A 25887-nucleotide genomic window follows, 5' to 3' on the forward strand; every position below is an offset into this window, starting at 1 on the left:
CTAAGAGAGTGAAAAGAAAAGCCATAGATGATAGGAATACAACACTTATATCTGACAAAGGACTTGCTTCCAGAATATATAAAGAACACCTACAAACCAATTAAAAAAATACTGTCTAATTAAAATGGGCAAAAGGCTTGAATAGGCACTTCATGAAAGAGGGTATCATAAAGCCTGCTAAACACATGGTCATCAGAGAAAAGCAAATTAAAACTATGAGATACCCACTAGAATGATAATAATGAAAAAGACAGACAACAGCAAGTATTGGCAAGAATGGGAAGCAACCAGAATACTCATGCAGGTCTGGAGGAAGTGTAACTGGTATGACCACTTTGGAAAGCTGTTTGATAGTATCTATTAAATGAACATGTAAATACTCTATGACCCCGCTCTTCCACTCTGCAGTGCGCACCTGAGAGAGATGAATGTGTTTGACTGCCAAAGACACGTATAAGAATGTTCCTGGTAACTTCATTCCTAAGAGTCCCAGAGTGGAAACTATCCAAATGTCAGTCGAAAATAGAATGGTTATCTGAACTGGGCAATATTCACACAATGGAATATTTCAGAATAATAAAAGAATGAACCACTATTGCACACAATAACATGAATGGCTTTACAGACATTGTATATTGAATGAAAGAAGCCAGAGTCAAAAGACTACCTTCTTGATGACTCCATTTACATGAGTTCCAAAACCAGGCAAAACAAATCTATGGTAAGTCAGGAAAGGGGCTATTTCTGGTGGAGGAGAGCTGTTCACAGAGAGCTAGAAGGAATCTTCTGGATGCTTGGAAATATTCTGTTGTTTGATCTGGTGCTAGTAGGAGGCTGAACCCATACATGAAAATTCAATAGGCTGCACACATAAGATTTGCGTACCTTACCATACCATAGGCTATGCCGTGATGAAAAATAAAAGTTGAACTGAATAGTAGATTTGCTAGTTAAATGTCCAAATCAGTATATTACATTGGGTTGTAAAACTCTGGAACTAAATTTTTATAATAAACTTTTTTGGGGAGAATCATTTTAGATTTACAGAAAAGTTACAAAGATAGTATGGAGTGTTCCCATATACCCTACGCCCAGCTTTCCCTAATGTTAACATCTTATGTAACTCTGGTACATTTGTCAAAACCGGGAGATTAATACTAGCACACTACTGTTAACTAGACTCTGGACTCTATACAGATTTCACCAGTGTTTCTACTAATGTCCTTTTCCTGTTCTAGGATCCAATCCAGGATATATTTAGTACATTTAGTGAAACTGAATTTTTACTATAATTTGTGTCCATGGAGACACACACATACTCACAGACTGACACACAGTTCCAGGAGCCCCTCCGCTCACCTCGTGAGGCCTGGGAGGGAAGAGGGCATGGGGCACGTCCCAGGTGGTCACCTTGGAAGGACCAGAGCCTGGCCCTGCAGAGAGGGCAGGCAGGGTGGTCTGCTAAACCCAGGGGTGCTGATAGAGAAGATCCGCCCCTCTCAGGAGAGACCCTCTCCCTGCACAGTGAGATCAACACAGCGGCCACATAGAGTAACTGGAACTTGTCCATTCTTAGAAGTAAGCCCGCACGTCACGAGATATAATATGTTAGCCTGTAGGGATGGACATGAACTTGAAGTCTGTGAAGTCCAGCCTCCAGTTGAAAGGGGGTGAAAGCAGGTCCCATGAGGTCCAAGACTTCTTCACACAAGGCCACAAGGTCAGTGGCAGGGCCAGGAGAGCAACTTGGTTTCTGAGCCTTCACCAGTGCCCCCGCATCTGTTCTCAGTTGTCTCTTCTGTCCCCATCTGACCATCCGAGAAGTACAAAGGGGTCTGTACGATGAGGTTCTGGGACATGGAGTTCTGCTTGGCCAGTCTCTAGAGTCTGTGCCCTTAGTCCTGGGTGCCAGGTCTCCCTGCCTGGCATGGCCTCCCCAGTGAGGGTGGGGAGAAGGCAGCTCTGGTCTGCGGACTTGCCAGCTGGCACCTTCTAAGAAGGCAGAGACTCATGCAGAGCCAAGAGTAGTCAGGAGAGCTCAGCTGTCCACACCCCTGCTCTGTGCTGTGAGATTTCGGCACTGGGACCACACCGCCGCCTGCACAAATCCCCATCCCGTGAAGAAGAAAGGAAGAAATTCAGTACTTAAATGTGATGCTTTAATCACACTGCCCAAAAGGTGAGAAAGCTGACTGTACTTTTGGCAAGGTGTCTCTTTTTCATGTTCCATTTTTGTACTGTTTTTAGGGGAGGGTTTCAGCGGAATAGATGCCAAACATTTGGAAATATAAAGAGGCAAGGAAAAAACCACCCGTAATCCCACTAACCAGAGGCACATTTTCTTCTGGTCTGTTATCTGTGAAATTTGCTGAGATCATGCTGCAGAATCAAGGCAAGGTGGGGCTTCTTCTCCCCACTTGACATTATAGCTCAAGTATTGCCTCCATGTTACATTCTTGCAAAAGATAATATGTCAAAGAAACACCCGCGAATTATGTAATCATTCCTGAGTATTAGAAACTGAAGTTACTTTTGCTTTTTTTCTGTTACACAAACACTGAGATGAACATCTTTGTGAGTAAATCTTGGTCCTCCTCTGGGACTATTCTGTAAACTGAATCCCCTGAAAGGAATTACTGATCGAAGATGAACATTTGCAATCTCTTGGAATGTGTTGTTTGCAAATATAAAGTACAACCCTCCGTTGTGAATGAAAATGTCTTGAAATGGCTTTCTTCTTTTATAATTTTTAAATACCTGAGCTCCTAGACCAATTGATTAAGTCATGCGTTCGTTCCTTAATTCATAAGCCACGGTTCCTGACTTTCTCCCTATATGGTTTATCATCTAGGTTAAAGACCGGGGGTAGACACACATACAAAATCACAGAGGTCAGAAGGGCGGGCCCTCCATGAATATTATCTGGTCTAATGTTGTTCATCTGATGAGGGTAGAGCAGGAGCCTGGGGGAGGTCAGGTGACTTGCCCACAGACCCCTGTTTGCCTGCTCACCTCCCACCCACTGCCCTGGATCAGAAGCTCAAGGGTCCCAGCAAAAGCAGGTAGAATCCAGACCACTGTCAGTCCCTTTCCTTTTTCTTCAGGCCCAAAGGGTCACTGGTTGAGCACTCAGGCCCTCCTTTCTGCCCAAGGAGGCTCTGGGTCAGTGGATGCTCAGTCTTGTTACCGACTCGTGTTATTTCCCCCGTGGGTAGCACTCTTCTTTCTAGATCTTTTTTCCTTCCTTCCTTCCTTCCTTCCTTCCTTCCTTCCTTCCTTCCTTCCTTTTTCTTTCTTTCTTTCTTCCTTTCTTCCTTTCTTTCTTTCTTTCTTTCTTTCTTTCTTTCTTTCTTTCTTTCTTAAGATTTCATTTATTTTTTTGACAGAGAGAGACAGCAAGAGAGGGAACACAAGCAGAGGGAGTGGGAGAGGGAGAAGCAGGTTTCCCGCTGAGCAGAGAGCCAGATATGGGGCTTGATCCCAGGACCTTGGGATCAGGACCTGAGCCTAAGGCAGATACTTAATGACTGAGTCACCCAGGCGCCCCCTTTCTAGATCTTTCAGTGGCAGTGTGGTTTTGGAACACTGGGCCTCTTGGTTTCCAATGAGAACCAAACTTCCAACATGCTAACTACTTACAGTTTTTCTTCTTTAATCCAGTCAGGGTTATTGCATGCTTGTTATGGGTTAGGCACCGAGCTGAAGGCATAAAACGAGAATAAATGTCTCCTGGGGCCTGGCTGTGTCCCAGGCATTATTCTACACCCTTTGCGGGTGTTCACGGATAATCCTCTCTGCAATCCTAGGAGGCAGGTTACTGCTGTCATCCTCATTGTACAGAGAAAGAAACTGAGGCAGCAGTAAAGGAAGCCATTTGGGGAATCTCTTACAAGCTGGTGAGAGGTCAAGCTAGGAGGTCAGGTTCCCGAGTCTGCCCTTTTCCTGCCTGGCCAAAGGAGAATGAGGGCTGGGGAGGAGTTTAGCCATGAACAAGTGTCATAGCACAGGGTGAGAAGTCCCAACCCAGAGTACAAGGCCAGGAGGGGGGTTGTGCTGTGTTCCCTGCTACATCCCTGGGGTCTAGGATAGTGTCTACGTATATGGTTCTCAGTCAATATCTGTTGAAGGGATGAATGAATGAACACATCAAAATACTGATTTGGTCAATCTGGAGCCCAGAGTGAGTGAGACAGGGAGGAGACGATCGGCAAGACAGGTGAGGCATGAGTCTTGAATGGCTTGAATGCTGGGGACCTTGCCTTTCATCCTATGATAGAGCGAAGGCAACAGGGGATCTGAGCTGGAAGAGAGGCAGACTCAGATTTGAATCTCAGAATGAGAGTTTGGTAGAAATTTGGAGGACAGAGTGAGGGGTGTGTGTGTGTGTGTGTGTGTGTGTGTGTGTGTGTGTGTGTTGCTAGGGGTGGGGGAAGCCTGAAGGAGGACAGGTTGGTGACAGTCTTCTTGAACAGGGGGCAAATGAGGCAAGGGTGAATGAAGCCAGGGCCAGAGAAGCTGCATGGAGCAGAGTGGATTCTAGAGGGTTCTGCAGCTGGGTGCCTCATCAAATGTGCATGGTGAGAGGGCATGGGTTTGAAGCTGTCACCTGGATTCTGGCCTGGGAGACTGGGTGGTTGGTTGGGGGACAGTCGTCCCAATAGGTGACCACATGGAAGACAGGCTTTCAGCGTGAAACCGGAAAATTCTGGTGAGGTCAGGCTTAAGTATCCATAGGATACCCCTGTGGGCAGCAGGAATATGGAGGGGACTCAAGAAGGAGGTTGGGCTGGGAAGGCAGATTTGGAAGCCACAGTGGGGACAGTGCCTTGGGAGAGCATGGGATAGACAAAGGAGAAGACCAGGAACAAAAGTGGGGGTAGAAGCCATGTATGGGGGGGTGGGGTGAGACAGGGTAGGAGGGAGGAAAGCTGAGAACTTGGGAGAGCAGTCAGTCAGAATTCCAGAAAGGTGGCATGCCTCAGCGAGAATGCTGGAAGGGAGTCCTGACAGGGAAGTTTGAGTGGGAAGTGGTGACGTCGTCAGAGTGAGGACATTTTGTTCAAGAGACCATCCATTGAGGCAAAGAGATAGGGCAGTGCCCAGCCAAGAAGGACGTGGGTGGGGGCCAGGTTCTCAGGTTTGGCTGCCTGCTGGACCAGCTAGGGGGTGTCCGGACCCTCTGGAAAGATTTCCTTTAAAAAAAAAAAAAGATTATTTATTTGGAGAGAGCACAAGCAGGGGAGGGGCAGAGAGAGAATCTCAAATAGTTTCCACGCTGAGTGGAGTGGACGCGGGGCTCAGTCTCAGGACCCTGAACTCATGACCTGAGCTGGAATCAAGAGTTGAAGCCTTAACCGACTGAGCCACCCAGACGTCCAGAGAGATTTCCTTTTAGTTGGCCTGATGTGGGGCCTTTCACAGGCACAGCCAAGGCTGGGAAACCTTGGCAGGAAAGGTAGGTGTTGATATTATTTTTAAGATGGAAAAATCTTAAGCTTCCTTGTGGAGTGAGGGGGAGGAGAGGGAGAAAATCCAGGTGGGTCGGGGTGGTTTCAGGAGCCATCCCAGCGAGTTGATTCGGGAACCCCAAAGAACAGAGGGGATAGAGGCCGACATCGATGCATCTGAGCGTGACCTAGGAGGCCCGTCTACTATTAGTGGGCAGAAGAGGGAGGGGTTTATTTTTTGATGGCTTCTGGCTTCTGGGTGAGCTGCTTTGAGGATTTTGGGGAGGTGAAGAATGCCCACAGAGCCAGTGCAGCCGGCGCAGTGAGGTAGAGGGCGTGTCTACAAGAGCCTGGCTGCCCTGCATGTTGGGAGCAGTAGGGCTGCCTAGCCTCAGCGCTGCTTCCGACTGAAGGAAGGGAGGGAGATGGTGGTCCAAGGGACAGAGCAAGATCCAGAGGTCAAGATTCAGGGTGTGCACATTCCGAGAGGGGCCACTCCAGTGAGCAGATGTGGGAGTAGATGCCCCTCCAGATGTGGAGAAAGGAGCGCTCCCGCCAAGGGAAGAAGAAGGGCGGCAGGCTCATCTGGTGACCAGATTACCGTCTCTGCAAGTACAGGATCTGGGGCTTTGTCCTAGGGGCAGCCAAGAGCCATTTGAAGATTTTCGGTAGGGAAGTGGCAAAGCCAAAAACCAAACCAAGGCTTTAAGAAGATGAGCCTGGACGTTCTTTGCAGTCTAGATCGCAAACAAGAGCTTGAAATCGCGGATTTGGGAGATCAACCAGGTCACCACTGCAAGGAGAAAGAGACCTCCTGGTGGGAAGGGACTTGCAGGGTGACAGCTTTAGCAAGCATCAGAGGGCCCTGCACGGCATCCCAGTGGTCATAAACCCTCCTTGATTTTACAACAGGAAACACGGAGGATCAGGTAAGAACCATCCTCTGTTCCACCAGCAACTGGGTCGAATTCTGAAACTCTTGTGGGCAGGGCACCAGTACCCATGCCTGGAACCCAGCTACTCCTTCATCTGTGCCATTCCCAACAATGGGGGCCCAAGACGCTTCCAGAAAGAAGCAGGGGAGCAATCCAGAGAACGGGGCAGAGACTCTGGCCTGAGCATGTCAGAGTCCAGCGCAGAATTCTGGTCTCATCTAACTCAAAGTGTGTTGCATGCTCAGGGGTTCTGGGGTCAAGGGGAGATGAGCCGCAGTCTCAGATCTGCCTCTAACTTGAAGATGAATTCTTTCTTGAACATCTCTCATTCTCGATCTCTCTGTCAGTAAGATGGAGATAGTAATAAGACGCCCATGGGGCCTTGTGAGGATTGAATGAAGCAATTCATGCCAATAGGTTAGCCAGTATCTCACACAGACCAACTGAAAGGTGGATGTGAGCTTCTGCTATGACTCAGCAATATTTAGCACAGACTGCTATGGACCTCACTGCTTCCCCTCCAGGGTCACCTGTTGAAGCCCTAACCCCCGGTGACTGTATTTGGAGATAGGTTTTTTAGGAGGTAATTAAGGTTAAGTGAGTTCCTAAGGATGGGGTCCTAATCTTCTAGGGTTGATAGCCTTATAAGAGGAGGAAGAGGGAGAAAAAGCTCTCCCCCACCATCTGCCTTCTGTGCTGCCTACAGGTAAGAAGAAGAACCACAAAGGAGGCAGCAAAAAGGCAGCCATCGGCAAGCCAGGGAGAAGGTCCTCAGTAGAACTGGACACCCTGACCCCCTGATCTTGGGCTTCCAGCCTGCAGAGCTGTGAGAAAATGTCTATCGTCGAAGCCCCTGAGTCTGTGCTATTTTGTTGTGGCAGCTGAGTGACCCAGGGGGCCAGATGCTGCATCCCAGACGGTGCAGGGAGGTGATGCTCAAATGAGGGGATAGGAGAGGGGCTGGTTGTGATGGGAAAACACTCTGAGCAAAGAGCAGGCAAAACTGTGCCTCCCAAGGGGGGCCAACGCCAAGAGGAGGGATGACACTGGGCAGAAGGTCAGAAAAAGACCGTGCTTCAGCATCCTGGAGGCTGGCTCAGTCCCGTAGAGAGGGGAGGCCACGGGGGAGGACAATGTCGGGGTGGGGGGCATTTCAGAGGTGACCTTCACGCAGCCTGGGGAGCCCATTGGCTAGCAGGGATGCAGTCAGCAAAACTCACAGCTTCCCCCGCACCCAGGGACGGCCACACAGGAGGAAGTCCACAAGAGGACAGAGGGGCAGAAGATCCTGATGGGGTTGCAGCTGGAACCAACAGCGTGGTTTTGCTGTTTGTTCTGGAGTGTTCGTTAAGAGAACTGAGGGCTGTGGAAGCAAAGAGGAAGAGGAACAGAGCTCAAGGCTGGGAAGGAACTGACATGTAATTGCCGCAGAGAGCTGGTGGCTGTTGGCAGAAAATGCACTTAGGAAATGAAAGCAGTAACAGGCCCAGCCAAGGGAGGGTTGGGAAGTGCGCGGGGTCAGCGCAGAGGCTGGAGGTGGCCCAGCGGCGACAGTGGCCTCCCCAGCACGTGTCAGTGGCAGCCGAGTGGCCTCAGCAGGCTGACCGGGGCTGGCCCATGTCTTGACGCAGAGCCCCAGAGTTGCTGGCTCCAGAGTCTGGCAGGTCTGTCTCTGGGGGCAAAGAACCAGAAAGGGGTGTTTGCCACGGCCACGCAGTTACCTGAACGAGATCACTGGGGTACTTTGCTTGGTGCCACAAAGATGCAAAGCCGCGGGGGCCTCCAAGGTCGTGGGTCAGCCCTTCACACGTTCATGTTCATTGCAGGAAACACACCCAGGCAGCTTTCTGGGAAAGGGAGCATACGAGTTTCTAAAAATTCCGATTGTATTGTAAATGCAAAGGGACAGTTCATTTTTAAATGAATCCTGTAATGAAAATCAAGAAGCCTTCTGAAACACAAGTCATCAAGGACTGTTGTTAAAAAGCGATTTCCTAAGTAGGATCCATGTCACTTTCTTAAATGGGACATCAGAATTGCCCCTCTGGGCTGGAGGAAATATAAAGACCCAATTCCCAGGCACTGTAGGTATGTCAATTGGTGCGACCTCTTTAGAAGACAATACGGCATCATGAACCCAAACAAAAAATGTGCACAGCCTTTGGAGCCTAGTCACCCTTCTAGGGACCTGTCTGGCAGATACCCTGACTCTGCTTTGTAGGAGCAAATGTTGGAAACAATCTCAGGGTCCACTAGTAGGAGATTGGTACAATGCATGATACTCTAATGGGGTGTAATAGTTCTGGCTTTTAAAAGAATGCGGTAGATACAAAAAAGCTCCATGAGATGCTCAGAAATACTATGAAGTGAAAAAAGTAAGCTGCACAACAGGATTTTTTTTTTTTTTAAACGAGGCCTTGCAAAATTATGCTTGCACAAGCATAGATAGTGTTGCAAGAATATGAAGCTGCTGGCCATGGGGCATTGGGGCTGGGGGTCTGGGCTGGTAGGAACACATACTTTCCTGTGAATTTTTACTATGGGCGTGTATTTTTTTTTTTTACTTAAAAAGAAAGGATTAAAGAAAAAAAGTCTGTCTCTTCCTTATGAATCCGGAGGGCTGTGTGTTGGAGGAGGTTATCTCCTGGGAGGCCACGAGCTTGCCACAAAAAGCCAAGCCTTCCCGAAGGATTTCACCCATGCCTTCTGAAGCCCGAGTTGTCTTATTATTTATTTAATTTTTATTACAGAAAAATAGTATGTGGTCGCAAAGGAAATCTGGGAAAGTGGAAGGAGGAAAAAGATTGCTACCTAATTCACTAGCCTTCGTATGCGGTGATTTCCCAAGATAACATTTTTTGTTTTTGTTTTTCTGGTTTTTGTTTTTTCTGTAGTTGGATTCATACTGTAGCCTCAAATTGGTTTCCTGGTGTTTTTATTTTGAATATGTTCCTGTGTCCTTAACAATCTTGGCGAAAGACACAAGTTATTTTTGTGGATGTGATTTTCTCCCTTACCCACTTTTTCCCCAAATCAAGCCCCATTCTCCCGGTGGCAGTTCAGGGCTATTTGATTTCCTGGCAAGGGGAGGACTGCAGCTGCCAGGCCTTTGGTGTCTGAAGGAAATCCTTGAGCACAATTATGGACTCGGTCAGCCCTGGTTGGGGGGCAGGTAGGGGAAGCCTTGGGAAATCGCCCCCAGCCCTGATGGCCTTGTTACTATGGGAACAGGAGAGGCGGGGCTCTAGGAAATCCACAGCGGCTGTGCAGGGTCACCCAGAAACTCATGGCCGGAGGCAAGCGTTGGAGGCTCCCCCTGGTGGTGGGGAGTCACAGGCTCTGAATCTGACCCATTTTAGGTTATTTTTAGTTGTAGATGAAGAGCATTTTTATAGAATCCTGGCCTCTTTGAGACCAGGGTTGTTAAACCAATGGCCGGGGTCACTGGCAGTGGCTGCTGGCTGGAGTCCCACCCAGATTCTGTCGTCCAGGCATCAGTCAGGAGGGCCACCATGGCCCTCCTCATCCTCTTCATCCCAGAGCCCCCATGTTACACCAGACACTTAGGAATCTCACAGACACTCTCCAGCAGAGATATTACTACCCACTTCCCAGAGACACAAACGAGGATTGGATGCTGGATCTTGGGTCCCAGCTGGGGTTCAGATCGGGTCTCGCTCCCCTGTGTGTGAACTCCAGCTCTGAAACCAGGGATTGCAGGGGAAAGAGTGTGTGCCTGCTGTGAACAGGGACCCTGCCTTCCCACCCTTCACGGTGCGCCAGGCTCCGGGAGGCTTCGCCCAGGGTGAGAAACCCGGCCCAGCACTCAGGACTGCTGAGTCGAATTCGTGTCTGCAGGGGTCTGGAGAGAGGATCTAGAAAGGCAACCTGAAGCTGCCACAGCAGAAGGGAAGCCGAGACTCACTGTGAGAAGGCAGGCAGGTGCAGCCAGGCATCCTGACTGCCCTTGAAAATTATGGGGGTGAGGCTGGGAGAGAGAGGGCTGAAGCAGGAGGGACTGGACCCTTCCTTCCTGGTGGAGGGTCAGAGGTATGATGATCCTCGCTATGTATGGAGGTGTTCCCGATCTCGGGAGATCTCCACTGGGTGGGCTACTTACACTCTGGTCAGAGAGTGAGCCCCTTCCCCCCTCTCAGTAACGTTATTGAGATCCTTGACCTTTGATATGGGAGGGGTCCATGCGGGCAGGGTAAATTCTCAGGACAGAGGAGATGGGGGAGCAACCCACCTGCCCTGGGCCCCTGACATTGAAAGCAGTGCTCCTTGATGACAGGAAGCTCAGGTCCCCTGGTCCTAGCCCGGACCTCTGTGAGTGGGCACTCCCTCCCCTTCTTCAGCCCAAGATGCTTTTTTATCAGGTTTGGGGGGGGGGGGGACATTCACTTCTGATGATACCAGCTAGTGAGCAGATTTCAAACACTTCCTTCTGTGTTAGTAAGGGTTCTCCAGAGCTACAGTGCTGACAGGATGTGTGTACGTGAGTGTGTACATAAATGAGACAGATTTATTTTGTAAGGAATTGTCTTGTATGATTATGGAAACTGGTAAGTCCAGAATCTGCAGGGTGGACGGCAGGCTGGAGACCCAGGGAGGAGTTGAGGCTGCAGTTCAAGCCAAAGGCAGTCTGCTGACAGAATTCCCTCCTCTTGGGGCACCTCGGTCTTTTCTAGTAAGTCCTTCAGCTGATTATATGAGGCCCACTGGCAATATGGAGAGTAATCTGCTTTACTCAGAGTTTATTGATTTAAATTTTATCTTTTTTAAGATTTTTATTTATTTATTTGAGAGAGAGAGCACAGGCAGGGGGAGCAAGAGAGGGAGAAGCAAGCCTCTCTCTGAACAAGGAGCCCAATGCAGGGCTCTATCCCAGGACCCTGAGAGCATGACGGAGCTTAACTGACTAAGCCACCCAGGCACCCCCAGAGTTATTGATTTAAATACTAATCTCAGGGAGTGGGGGGATGGGTGAGCCTGGTGATGGGTATTAAGGAGGGCACATATTACAATGAACACTGGGTATTACACACAAACAATGAATCATGGAGCACTATATCAAAAACGAATGAAGTACTGGATGGTGACTAGTGTAACATAAAAAAATATAAAACATAAAAATAGGTAAATACTCATCTCATCTAAAAATATCTCCACAGAGACAACTAGAATAATGTTTGGCCAAATATCTATGTACTGTGGCCTCACCAATTTGCACCGAAAATTGACTATCACAACTCCCTTTGCCTTTGGCGACTCCATGCATAAACGCTTGCCCTCCCTTGTTCTCCAGCAGGAGTCAGTGGGTGACACCTCTCTACTGGCCCAGGCTGGGGGGGCTGTGGGGAGCCCTGGGGCCCAGCAAAGGGCTTCTGTGAACACAAGACAATAAAAAATGGGATCTGGACAGGAAGCAAGAGCCTGGACATCACAGACTCTTCCAGTGCCCTGACTGGATACGAAAGGTATAAAAAATCACCACTTCTCTAGCCATTATTCTCAATCTTCATTGATAAATCACTATACCCCACATGAGTCCACAATTTTTAATACATTGTGTATAAAGACATGGTCCCTGCAAAAAATATTTACCCAGGCCCCACCCACCCATCATAAGGGCAGTCCTGATCCAAATGTTGCTGTTTTCCAAGCCTCCCCCGCCAGGGGGCTCAGTCAGTTAAACATCCCCACTCTTGATTTCCACTTGCGTCTTGATCTCAGGGTTGTGAGATGGAGCCCCTTGGAGGGCTCTGTGCCCAGTGTGGAGTCTACCTAGGACTCTCCCTCCCTTTCCTTCTGCCCCATGTGTTCTCTCTCTTAAATAAATAAAATCTTTTTAAAAAAGTATTGCAGTTTTTCGAACATGGGGAGCAGAAGGATGGGGGACCAGGAAGCGGACCATGTCAGATGGCTCAGGCAACTGCGTTGGGCGGAAGTAGAGATGGGATGGGCCCTAAAAATTAGGGAAACATATGTGTCATGTATGTGTCATGTGTGTCCAAGGAAGTGGAGTCGAAGGACAAGGGCAGTCCCAGTGGTCACCCAGTTCTGCTGAGAGGCAGGATTTGGTGGGGCTGGAGGCCTGAGAGAGGGAAGGCGGGAAGCTGGAGAGTATGGCAAGAAGATAGTTACAAATGGAATAGTCAGTCTTCCATTTGTGATGGATGAATTGTCGAAGTCCTGAGGGGCCAGGATTGCAGATGGGTCCTCCTGATGGGCCCTAGAGAGACCAGGGGGCTTTGAGATTGAGACCAATGAGGAGGCTGGCGGAGGTTAGCAGGGAGGCAAGACCAGTGCTAAGTGGGTGATAAGAGGATCCATCTGCTGGCTTCTGGAAGGCCAGAGAGTGGAGGCTAGCCCTTGTCCCCATCATTTCCCCATGAGTATCTTAGGACCTGCCCAGAGGACCCTCGCTTCCTACACTTCCTATGTTCTGAGGATTTGGGAGCTGAGTCACTGGCCCAATGGAAGGAGCGGGGGAGGGGCAGTGGTTAGGGGAGAGGAAGCTCAGAGTGACTTGGGGAGGTGGGAGAGAGGACTGGGGAGGTCACTGGGCTGGAGTTTCCAGAAGGAACTTCACCTGGAGCCCAGGGGCCACACTCTGGGCCTCAGAATCAGAGTGTGGTTGTTCAGAAACACCTGCTATGTGGGAGTATGTCCATGAAGAGGAGGTGCTGGGGGCACCACAGCGCAGGTGAGCTCCCTTAGGAGCTACTTTCCTCAAGGTAGAAAAGAGGAAACGGGCTGACAGAGAGAAGTCTGGCAGCTCCTGCAGCTCAAATGCAGATGTAGAGCTATGGGTTTCGGATGGAGGCTCCCTGAGCTCCAGCCTGTGGAGGGAGGTCTCCTGTCAGGTCTTGGTTGGGCGGGGGTTGTTGGGGTAAGGTCTGGGTATAGGATTGAGGGGCAGCACACCTTGTGCAATAGGTCACAGTGACCCTTCACCCTGGTTGGCTTGACCCAAGAACTGAGTGCACCCCAGGCCTGGGTGTCTGCTTTGGAGCCCCCAGAACGTGCTGATCTACGGTGGTGGCCCCTGGGAGTCAGCTCTCCTTTGAGCCACCGGCACGTGCAGTCATGCCCAGACTGGGAAGAGCCACAGCCTTGCAGGCCATGCCCACTCCACTGAGGTAAGGGACACTGGAAGACCCATTGCTTATCCTTGGCCAGGTGGCAAGCCCGGAGCGAAGTGTGATTTCCCCAGCATCTTGGAAAGACCCAGAGGTGAAAACCCAGCCTGTGTTCGCCCTGTGCTATGTCCATGTTTCGGGCCCTCTACACCCTTCTTGTGTCACTAAGCAGGGCGGCCCTGGAGAGCAGGGCTCCTTCACACCCACAGGCCCCTGGGGACGAGGGTTAAGGTTGTCACAGAGCTGTCACCCGGGCCCTTGGAGCCCTTCGGTGGTGTCATCCAAGGTCCTCCCAGCACCCAGGGCTGCGCGGTGCCCTGAGTCTCTCACGTGGGGCTGGGGCTCCACTGTGCTCCCACCCTTCAGTTTTGCCAGGTTCCGGGTGCGCAGGCCGGGGTCAGAGAAGCAGCTCTGGGGCAGTGTAGGCCCGAGGGCGGAGGAATCTAGTCCGGGCGTGGCCCTCCCACGTGAACAGCAGGCCAGGCCGCTGGTGGCCACTGCTTTGGCCGGTCCACACCTGGTAGGCCACCCTTCTTCAGAAGCCAGCCGTGGACCTCTCCACCCCAGAGCAGCTGCCCCCCCCAGGCCTCGGTGGGGAGGGGCGGCAGGCGGGTGGGCGGGGTGGGAAGAAGCAGCGCGGCCTCCCCGGCTGGTCTCCGCAATGAGGAAGTTCTCCGCGGCCGCTGGCTTCCTTTCCCCCGCCGAGCTCCTGAAACAGGAAGTCGGTCAGGGAGCTGGTGGCAGCAGCGGGGCAGCCGAGAGGGGACAGACAGACGGCGGCTCCAGCTCCCAGGGCAGGGGCCTCGGCGACCCTCAGTGGCGCGTCGGTCCTGCGGTGGCCGCCGGCCCCGCCCCGGGAGGCCCGTGCCCGCCATGGTCCCCTGCTGGAACCACGGCAACATCACCCGCTCCAAGGCCGAGGAGCTGCTGTCCAGGACGGGCAAGGACGGGAGCTTCCTCGTGCGCGCCAGCGAGTCCATCTCCCGGGCCTACGCGCTGTGTGTGCTGTAAGTGCGCGGCGCCCGCCCTGGCCGGGGAGGGGAGGCCGGCTGGGGCCTCGCGCCCACGCGGGGACAAATTGTCTTCATGCACGGGATGCATGTACCTGTCTTGCCTGTTGCCCAGATTTGTTGGTGGGTCCAGCCAGGGCCCACTGTGGGCCCTGGGGGGCCTTGGAGCTCAGGGTTTTGCCCCAGGAGCTCCCTAGGACCACCGGGGACCTGGTCAACCTTGCCCGCTATCCAGGGGCGGTGGTGCCAGGGGCCGGGCCGGGGGTCTCCAGGTTCTGGGAGGCAGGCAGAAGCTCAGGGATCCGAAGCGGGTGCCTGTGTTGGAAAGCGGCTTGGTCAGCTCAGGTGTTGGTCTAAGATGCCCAGCCTGGAAACCCTCGTGGAAGAACAGATGAGGCAAGAAAGAACCTTTCTGGAACCTAGGCTTTGGGTCCCTGGAGGAAGTTGTTGTTCGGGGTATCAGAATATGGGGTGGGTTCACTCCAGAAAGAGCTCTCAGTTCACCCCAAAGTTGCGTTCGGGGCCCTGAGAGCAGAGGAAGTCACCATCTCTGACAGGGAGAGCCTCTTCTCTCCACACCCCAGCCCTGGGCTGTGTCCTCAGCCCTGGGCTGTGTCCCCAGCCAGTTTTTGCCTCTTGGCCATCATCAACTCTCCCCACACCCCCGCTTCACCCCACTTCCAGCTCTGGGATATTGCTGAAACCTCCAGTTGTCTTAACAACGGAGGAAACAGCCACTTGCTGAAGGTTCTTTTTTTAAAACACCCTTGTTTAACCTATGTCTGAAAAAGGCCCTCACGCTTGCAGGCCTGTCATCTCACCACCCCTCAAGGCACTGTTGGGGATAGGTTGTCCCCCTGCTCCTCTCAGGTAGCATCCATGGACTTGCAGAAATTTCCCTCAGAACAGGCAGGATGGGAAGTAAGTCACTGACCGCAGACCTGTTTTGAGCATTGAGTGTAAGCGTTTGTCTTGCTGTTACCCCATTTCATCCTCATGGCAACCTGAACTGCAGGCCCCCTGTCAGTCCCCTTTACAGATGAGGAAACTGAGGCTCTGATGGGCTCAGAGACTGATGACCGTCAAAGCCAGGGCCATCTGCCCCCAGAGGCTGCACGCACCCAGGTAACTGGACCTTTGCTGCCCTGCTCCTAACGCTGTCAGGCCAAGTGTGAACATAGGGTTCCAGGGGACAGCAAGAGAAGCCAGGGTGCTGACAAGGATGCAGCTGGCCAGTGGTTTCAAATGCTGACTGCACCAGAGGCTCATCTCCCAAGGCCAACTTCCCCTACCACCCCCCACTTTTGCACTCAGGGGAAGGGACCCAGGACTTCCCCGCAGGCACTGCCTCTGTGGGCACCTGCCAGCGGGGCCTTGGAAAGGATGTGAACACTCCACACTGACTCCACTGGGCCCCCATGGCTCTCTCTTGCCCTGTGGACGGCTCAAGCTAGTGGGTGTTAGCTGTGGGCTGAGCCTCCACTGAGAGTTTCCAGGACCCTCCCAGCGGCCCTTTGGTCAGGGTGCTCTGGCAGGGTGCTCAGGTTGTGCACAGGTTACAGACACAGGCTCTGACTCCGCGCTGGCAAGCCAGAGCTAGGGCTGGGCGTAGAGGCCCTTGCGAACCTCTTGTCCTTCGGCCCCAGACTGCGAGTGAGTGGAAGGAGCTCTGAAAGGGGAGGCCTTTGGCTCCATTGCCCTGCTGGCTGGTGGCAGGCTGGGGTCCGGGCCTAGTTTTCTATATTTCTTCCTCCCTCTCTCCTCCCCTCTGCCCATCTGCACTGAATTACTCTCAGAGTTGCAGCGAAGATACAGGGTCTATTTCTTAGGGACGGTGCCCGTGGTGCCCACAGATGTCTGCTCTTCTCATAAGCTCCCATCCTCAAAGCCCTTTTAGGTCCAGACCCCAGCGCTTGGATTCCTCCTAGTGCTGGGAACCCTGACAGGGTGAAAAGCAGCTGGGCTTTCCTCCATTTCCCAAGTGCTGTCTGTCTGGAAGTCAGCTAGGAGCGCAGGGATCCCGGGGAGCCAGGCCTGCAGAAGGAAGCCACCAGGAGCTTGCCCTCCCTCTCTAGAAACATCCAGGGGAAAAGGCTTCCTGGCCAGGCATGCCAAGACCTCCTTCTGCCTGTGCCCAGTGGCTGGAGCCTCTCCCCACTGCCCGCCAGTGAGTGAGGGGACAGCAGGGAAGCTAAGCTGCTGTGTCGGGAGCACCAGGAACTGTGTACACCTTCTCCCTGGTGGCCTTGGTGCCCAGGAAAGAGAACAGGATTTGACTATTTAAATGAAATGAGGGAGGGGGGAGGGAGACGCCGAAAGACAAGGCTGCAATTCAGGGCCGCCCACGTGACAAGAGCGCACCATCACCCCAGGCCTCGAAAACCCACATTTCCTCCCCAGAGGTCAGCCCTACCACCTGCCCCTGGGCAGGAAAGCTCAGCCCTTTCCTCCACAGCTCAGAGAGCCCTGCTGGAGGGAGATCCCAGAAGCCCTTCTTGGGCACAGAGAGCTGGAGGGGGAAGACCCCAGGCAGCTGGCCACGTGGTTTGAGTCTAGCTCTGCCATCTTGCGACAAGGGGCTTGAAAACATGAGGGACGGCGGGCTTGTCCAGATGGGGCTAGCGTCAGCCTCCCCTGACCCGACTCAAAGCTGCCACGGGGCACCTAGAGGGGGCGTCCGACCCATCTGGGATGGGGACATGAAGGGGTATCAAGCTCACGCCCTCCTCTCCTGCCAGGGTGGCCCGTCCGCATGGGGTCAGTGTTACCTTCAGGTGCTTATGCTGCAGAAAAGAGATATACCTTTGGGGATGTGGGGGTAGGGGTGTCCCTCCATGGAAGGGGCTTGGGGTCAGCAGGGTCAGCCTCCTCTTGCTCAGGCCGCACAGGCGGAACTAGAATGATGGCCCAGCCTCGTTGGGAACACCACAAGCCCAGTTGGGTGGCCTTCCCACCACAGTGCACTAGAAAAGGTTGGTTTTCCTCCTGGGGGAAGAGCAGGCGTGTACAGCCTTTGGGTCAGGAACCAGCACCCTGTCCAGGCGGCCGGGGCAGAGAAGTGGTCTTGGTTTCCTCAGGACAACAACCCTCTGGCCCCCGAGGTGCCCAGGCACAGCCACAGTTGCCTTCTCAGGGACAGTGTACCAGGCAGCCTTGACGGAGGCCTCGTCAGCACAGCCCCTAGGATAAAGAAGCACTAGAAGGACACTGAGCCACCAAAAGTTCCCTCAGAGAATGCATTCTTCTTGTTGGGACACCAGAATGTGATAGGGCCACTGAGGTAGAGTAAGTCTTAAGCCTTGTTCCCCTAAGAGAAGGGGGTTGCTCACCTCTTCTGTCAAAACATAACCCAAAAGACTCCTGAAGGCTTACTGTGTGCCCGGCTCCCTATTCTAGGTTCTTTACCTGGATTAACTCACTGTCCCTGATGGCCTTTGGAGGAAGGACTCCCATCATCCCCACTTTACAGATGAGGAAGCTGAGACCCAGAGAGGTTAGGTGGCCTGTCATGTTTATAGGACTGATAACAGGCAGGGTCAGGACTTGAACTCAGGTCATTCTCAGGAGGGAGAAAAGGAGGGGAGCCAGCCAGCCTAGGTGTGCGTGGGGTCAGGGAGGCCTGGAAAGGAGAGGCACAGAAAAGGGTCGTGGGAGGGCACTGATGTCCAGGAGAGGTGTAACGCCATATCCTGTGGTGAGAATGCATGGCATGACCCCCTTCCTCCAATCCCCTTCCAACATTTGAACCCCCTTCCTCCAATCCCCTTCCAACATTTGAGTCAGGTTTGCACTGCTCATTGCTTATTTTTGTGCAATGCAAAGAACTATTGGTTTTCATACTTGGTGTTGACGGAAAGTGAGGACAAATGCTGGCCCAGACAGTTGCCAGCAGCCAGAGCTAAAGGATCACGGGCTCTTAAAATCCCCTTTACGTAAGAGCTTGTCCAAGGCTACTCTTTTCAGTCTTCTCTCCAGGTTGAAGGCAAGCAGGAGTGGTGTGCCTGTGAAGGCCTGTGTGTTGAATGGGTCACTGGCATCTTCTGTTTGAAGTGATTCAGAAGAGCCTGGTCCAGTCAAGTGTCTCCAGGTTTTCTGGACCCGTACCCAGCATTCTGGAACCAAAACAGGCTCTGGCTTTTGTGTGTTTTGCAAGCTGGCCTACCTGACAGGTTACATTCACATGAGCACAGACCCTGGTGCTTCTTCGTTGAGTGGTCCCCGCTCCTGAAGTGTGAGCCCAAGCATGGTGGAGAAATGGCACTGGTGCCCCTGACCAGGCCTTCCTGCTTGCCCCAGTGATGGAGTGAGGGGAAGCCCACCTTTCTTGCCCAAATCCCTGCCCTGAGACACTGTCCTAAGGGGGAGGCTCTCTGTGGTTGGCCATATCTGGTGTGAGTTCTATTCATGAGACACTAACCTCCCTGTCCCCACCCTGCATTGTCGCTGGTGACATGCCCAGTCCTTGGGTTATAAATGGAATCATATATAATGTGTGGCCACCTCTGTCCGCCTGTTTTCACCCAGCGCAATGTGTTTAATTTCACCTGTGAGGCAGCCTGAGTGTTCCTTTTTATGGCTAAAAAATTGTTGTGTGGATAGACCACACTGTACATGTCCATGCATCAATTGATGGACATGTGGGTTGTTTCCATTTTGGGGGCTGTTGTGAACATTGCTGCTGTGAACATGTGTGCAAGTTTTTATGTGAACATAAAGACCATGTGTTTTCGGTGGTCTCGGGAGGAATTGCTGGGTCCTATGGTAATTCTAGCTTTTTGTGGGATTGTCACCCTGCTTTCACAGAAGCGGCTCTGTTTTCTGTCCCCGTCAGCTGTGTGTGAGGGTTCTGATGCTCCCACATCTTTACCCAGCTTTGTCGTTGTCTTTTTGGTAATAACCATCCCAGGGTGGGTGTGAAGTGGCCTCTTGTTGCGACTTTTGAGTTGTGTTTCCGTAATGACCAATGATGTTGAGTTTCTTTTCATGTTGCTTGGCTATTTCTCTATCTTATTTGGAGAAATATGTATTCAGGTCCTCTGCCCTTTTAAAAAGATAGGGTTATCTGTCTATCTGTTGTTGTCATTGGATTTTTGGGAGGGTAAAATGGGAGAATGTGGGCAACGTGTGTGACCCAAGGCAAGGCACGTGATAAGCATCCACTGGCTATTATTTCGTACAAGTGATAGAGTGAGTAGTGACATCTCAGATGCAGGGGAGAATGGGCCGTCTGTGAAGAAAATTCCGCAGCAGAAGGAAAGAGGAGAGCTTGGGCCTGAGTGTCACTTCAAGAACTTCCTGGAGGCCTGTAAGAGCCTCCAGGAGACAGTGAGCTGTCATGTGGGGCCTCCTCGGAGGAAGCGCTCAAAGAGATAAGGCAGGAAGGACACTTGAACGGTGCATGAGTGTCCAGTGGCTGCTGGGGCCAGGGTTGAGTGCCCAGAAGCCTGAGGGAGAGAGGGGTATGGGGCACGGATGCCAGGAAGAAGCACCAGGTAGATTGAAGAGAAAGTCAAGAAGGAATGGCGGCCATCTTAAGAGTGATTAACTAGTTTCCATTTAGGAGGGAGATCCTGAGGGGGCAGAAGTCCTAAGGCTCTGAAGAGGGAGCCCAGCTTGTAGATAAGGTGGAGATCAGTGCGGGTAGCTGCAGCAGGCCTTGTCCTGGGGGGAAGTGGGGAGAACAAGCCCACAGTTCTGGGGACCAGATCTTTCCTTTCTCCCATGCTCACGTCACACCCCCTTTGTCCATTAAGTAGAAAAACTTCATATTGGGGAACCTGGGTGACTCAGTTGTTAAGATCTGCCTTCAGGGGCACCTGGGTGGCTCAGTGGGTTAAAGTCTCTGCCTTCGGCTCGGGTTGTGATCCCAGGGTCCTGGGATCAGGCCCCCACATCGGGTTCTCTGCTCTGCAGGGAGCCTGCTTCCCCCTCTCACTGTCTGCCTGCCTCTCTGCCTACTTGTGATCTCTGTCTGACAAATAAATAAATCTTTCAAAAAAAACAAAACAAACAAACAAAAAAAGATCTGCCTTCAGCTCAGGTCATGATCCCAGGGTCCTGGGATCGAGCCCCACATCTGCTCAGCAGGAGGCCTGCTTCTCCCTCTCCACTCCCCCTGCTTGTGTTCCCTCTCTCCCTGTGTCTCTCTCTGTCAAATAAACAAAAATCTTTAAAAAAATAAGATTAAAAAAAAAAAAATATATATATATATATATATATATATATATATAGTTTTAACAAGTACCAGCACCCAAACAATTTGGGTTCAGCTACTTTTTAAAAATAACCTCAGGTAGGGCTGACTCCAAAATGGTCCGCTGCTCTAGCCTCCTCACTTACCAGCCAGGCACTTGGCCTCTGAAGAGGAGACAGCTTGTGAGGCCATTGCTGGCATTGGAGGCCACGTAGAACTAGATCTGCTAATAAGCACTGCCGTGTCCCTTTCAAGTAACTTAAAAAAAAATACAGCATTAAGGGGGTGTCAGGGTGGCTCCAAAAGCCTCTGCTTTTGGTTCAGGTCATGATCCCAGGGTCCTGGGATGAGCCCCACATCAGGCTCTCTGCTCAGCAGGGAGCCTGCTTCCTCCTCTCTCTGCCTGCCTCTCTGCCTACTTGTGATCTCTGTCTGTCAAATAAATAAATAAAATCTTTTTTAAAAATACACCATTAAATATAATATGTGAAGGGTACAAAGTGTAAAGGAGGAAAATAATCACCCAATTGCCGAGAGACCAACATAAATACTGTTAATTCGTGGGTGTATATTCTCTCTCTGCATTCCTCTTTCTCCCAGAGAGAGATAAATCTCTGTACTATATATTTAGCTCTAACCGTGTCATTTTGGTTTGTGTTTTTTAGCAATGCTAACCTTTCCTGGTTAGTTAAAATTCTTTTCCCTAAATATCATATTTAACGGGTGCCAAAATTCTATTACATGATGTGCTGTAACTTCTGAAGCAAGTCTTGTATTGTCAGACATTTAAGTTACCAGCAGCGTTTTGTTGTTACAAACATGATGGTGATGAAGGGCTCAGTGCAGATGTGACATTTCTGGTTACAGATTCCCAGCGGTGGAATTACTGGATCAAAGAGCTGAAAAGTTTTTTAGTCTCTTGATACAGAAGGACAAATCACTTTCCAGAAATTTTGTTCCATTTTGTGTTCTGGCCGGCTGTATGAGGGGTGCTCACCTCATTCCGGTCTCCTGGACTGAATATTTGCACTTAAAAATATCTGCACTTAAAAACGATCTGAGGGTTTTGAAGGGGCGGGGGGGGGGGGGGTGGGAGGTTGGGGGAACCAGGTGGTGGGTATTAGAGAGGGCACAGATTGCATGGAGCACTGGGTGTGGTGCAAAAACAGTGAATACTGTTACGCTGAAAAGAAATTTAAAAAAAAAATTATTAAGTTGCAAGGTGAAAGTGTTTCATTTCTGTTCCTTTTTCTTTGCATTTCTTTGTGGCAGTCCCAGGAAACTTGTTTGGTAGGACTGTTGACCTTCATAATTTGTCTTTGGTGAATGATCTGTGTATTCTGTTTGCCATTTTTCTTATGAAGCTGTGGTTTTTCTGGTACCTGTTTGCATGAAGACCTTAGATCACTTTTTTTTTTAAAGATTTTATTTATTTATTTGACAGAGAGAGAGACAACCAAAGAGGGAACACAAGCAGGGGGAGTGGGAGAGGGAGAAGCAGGCTGAACAGGGAGCTGAACGTGGGGCTCCATCCCAGGACCCTGAGATCATGACCTGAGCCGAAGGCAGAAGCTTAACGAAGGAGCCACCCAGCTGTCCCTTAGATCACTTTTGTTGCAAATATTTGCACTGTGGTTTGCCTTTAAACTTTATGATTTCTTTGACATTCAGATATTGTAAATTTTCATGAAGTCTATCAGTCTTTTTCCTTTGTGATTTTTTTTCTCCTTTGCTTTTCAAGTCCATGCACTTCACATTGTTTTGTTTGTTTGTTTCTGTCCCCATTGGGAGGTGGGAGGGTTAGGACAGGGTCTGTGGAACTTGATAGACTCGGGCTAAGGATGATTGTGCCTGTCCAGCCTCCAGCAATTCTATGGGGTCTTGGTTTCCTCATCTGAAAAGCAGGGCTAAGAATGGCTACGTAGTAGTGGCGGCCGGTGGATTGAACAAATGTGTATATCCCATGCAAGGTATTTGGCAAAAACAGATGGAAGAATGATAGGCTTTTTTTGGATTTTATTTCTGGTTTTTGTTTTTGATTTTGTTTTTGTTTTACATCGAATACTTTAATCTCTCTGGAATTAAATCAGTGATTCAATGAATGGTGTAAGACAAAGGTGTATGTGTATTTTTTTAGTAACCAATCATCTTTCTCAGAAACTTTGACTGAATGATTTATGCCTTTTCTGAGTCTTCTTTTCCTGTATATTAAGTATTATATATATCTTTCTTGCCTGTTTACCCTTTTCCACGTAGGTCTGGTTTTCTTATGCCAAATACATCACCACAATTTTGTAAGTTATTTTATTTTAGGATTTTCTTATCTGTTGTTTTTGAGTGTTCTTCCAGGTGAACCAGCTAGGAATTTTGTCAAGTTGGAAAAAATACAGTTGGGACTTCAATTCCAATGGCAGGAAATCCATAATATAACTTGTGGAAAGCAACATTTTAGTATTAGTCATTTATTTATTTAGTTATGTATCAGAGAGAGCACAAACAGGGAGAGCAGCAGAGAGAGAAGCAGTCTCCCTGCTGAGCAAGGAGCCGGATTTGGGACTCGATCCCAGGACCCTGGGATCATGAGCTCAGCCAAAGGCAGACACTTAACTGACTGCGCCACCCAGACATCTGAGGAATATTTTAGTATTAGTCTTAATGATAAGTACACATTCCCTTCTTTAAAATCTTGTAGTTTTCTTTCTATAGATCCTTTCTATTTCTCATTAGGATTACGTCTGATTACTTTATAATTTTGTTACTTTTGTAAATGAAACCTTTTCTTCTCCAGTTACCCTTTTGTGGTAACTGATAACATACAGGGAATTTATAGGTTTTTATAAATTTAACTTTTATTCTATCATTTTACTTACTCCTCATTATTTCAAACTGTTTTTCATTTGCTTCTCTTGGATTTTCTTGAGAGACCATCATGTTATATATAAATTGTGATCATTTTGTGGCCTACTTTCCAGGTACTTAGAACTCTGATTAAGGTTTCATAGTTTATTACATTGGCCAGTATTTCTAAAACATTGCAGTGGAGGATATTGGGAAGAGAAGAGATGTACCTCAGGAGGTTCTGTGAGAGTCAAACATGACACTGCCTGGGAAGGACTTGATATAATATCCACACGAAGTTAGCACTTGATAAAAGTGAATTTTCACTCTTTGTCGTGTCAGACAAGGACCCCTCTTTTCTTAGTTTTATAAAGTTTTGAATGACTAAGTATTTAATTTGATTGAATGCCTTTTTAATATCTATTGAGATGATTATGTTGTTTCCCTTATTTCATTTACTGGCATAATAGCTTAAATTTGTAAACTCCCTAACATTAACCTCTTTTGCAGAATTAAAATGAACTGTTCTTGATTATATTAATATTTTTGGTATTCTGAATTTTATTTAGAATTTTTGTATATATGCTCGTAGGTGATATTGATTTATATGATTTTGGTCAAGTTAAGGTTTAAGAGCCATGGGGGCGCCTGGGTGGCTCAGTGGATTAAAGCCTCTGCCTTCAGCTCAGGTCATGATTGCAGGGTCCTGGGATCGAGCCCCATATCGGGCTCGCTGCTCAGCAGGGAGCCTGCTCCCTCTCTCTCTGCCTTCCTCTTTGCCTACTTGTGATCTCTATCAAATAAATTTTAAAAATCTTAAAAAAAAAAAAGGTTTAAGAGCTATGGAAATGACAAAACATGGAGACATTTATGTGGCATCATTATTATCTGATTTTTTTGAAATATTAAAAAAAGTTTGGCAGAGGTGCTTTTCCTCAGAGCCACTTACAGAGACCATTTTTATTTATTTATTTTTACTTAATTTTAAGCAATCTCCACACCCAACATGGGGCTCTAACTCACAACCCCAAGATCAAGAGTTGCATGGTCCACTGACTGAGCCAGCCAGGCATCCCCAGAGATAATTTTCAAATATTTGCTTCAGTTTCTTCTTTGGTGTTGATTGATTCTTGTTTTCTATCTCTTGTTTCACTTTCAGTAAGTTATCTTTATTTTTCAGATAATAGTCCATTTGTTGAGCTTTTTGAGTTTTCTAACACACAGTTGTGCATAGCTTTCTGTAATTTTCAGATATCTCTTTTGTTACTGTTCTTTCTTCTTTTTCTCTTTTTGATTTTGTTTCCTCTTTGAGTTCGCTGGGCTCCTAGCAGGGAAGAGATGGCTTAATCCAGAGGTTTGACAGGGAAGGCAGCACAGCCTGGAACTAGCAACCTGGGGAACCCATTCCCATACCTAAAGAGCCAGAGGACAGGCTGTCATCAGGCCTTCTGCTGGAGGTAGGGTGGGGTCAGGGGACCAAATGCCTCCATCAGGTGTTCCTCTCACTCTGCCTGTGCCAGACCTGTGTGAGGCAGCCCACACGGTCCATCTCCCAGACACAAGGCAGATGGAAAATGATGGGCCCAGTCTAGATGGCGGGTAGGAAGAAGGTAAACATTTTTTTCTTTCCTTTATTCAATTTGCCCGAGGGTTGGCCACTTAATTTTCAGCTTTTCAAGTCATATGCTCTTAGATTCAGTACCTGTTTTGTTTTTTATTTTTATTTAAAAAATTATCTCTGTTTCCAGAAACCTCTACTTATGTTTGAGGACAGAGCTCTGTCTTCTCTATTTCTCTTGTTCCCTCCCTGTCTTTTCTTGCTGTACCGACTTTCTTGAGTTTTTCTTCTTTGTTAGCATTCTCCAGGACATGAGCTGCTGTTTATCGCCCCAGCTGTGGTGTTTCGTGCTGACTCGGGAACTCCTGGGTTTTCCCATCTGATCGCTTTTCCTCGTCTCACGCTGCTCAGACTTTACCATCAATCTTCCTGAGCCGGAGATGCAATGGCGGACTGAGTTCTCAAGTCAGATTTCGCCCAAATGTCTTTTATTCTTTGTGTAGTGATTCTATGAAACATGGAAGGAACACCTTTGAGTCCTTAGGAAAATGATGCCCTTCTTTGGAGTGGTGCAATGTTTTCGTAAGTCTGGCGATTTTTCTTTTCTGACAAAGAACTGTTGGGAAAAGTTGGAACAGATTCTTTTGGAGAACAGAGTGGGTTTCTGCCCAAATCCTCTTCCTAGAGACATAAAAGACCAGCAGGAATGGGGGTGGGAGCCCCAATCTGAGATCCAGCTGATGGAGGTAAGTGATGAGGGG

The 25887-nt window shown here is 49.6% G+C and overlaps 1 protein-coding gene across 2 annotated transcripts in view; it reads left to right on the plus strand.

Annotated features, from left to right (window-relative positions):
* The first annotated feature begins 14180 nt into the window (after nt 1-14180).
* The window catches only part of INPP5D (inositol polyphosphate-5-phosphatase D), a 111165-nt gene continuing 99458 nt past the window's right edge, over nt 14181-25887 (plus strand). Inside the window, exon 1 of one of the 2 annotated variants that reach the window (XM_032355203.1) lies at nt 14181-14534. In XM_032355203.1, the coding sequence (XP_032211094.1) occupies nt 14401-14534 (134 nt within the window). In that variant the 5' untranslated portion in view covers nt 14181-14400. The remainder of the gene's footprint in view (nt 14535-25887) is intronic. The other variant, XM_032355204.1, reaches the window with a different exon arrangement.

The sequence above is a fragment of the Mustela erminea genome, chromosome 8, assembly GCF_009829155.1.
Source record: "Mustela erminea isolate mMusErm1 chromosome 8, mMusErm1.Pri, whole genome shotgun sequence".
Lineage (NCBI taxonomy): Eukaryota > Metazoa > Chordata > Mammalia > Carnivora > Mustelidae > Mustela > Mustela erminea.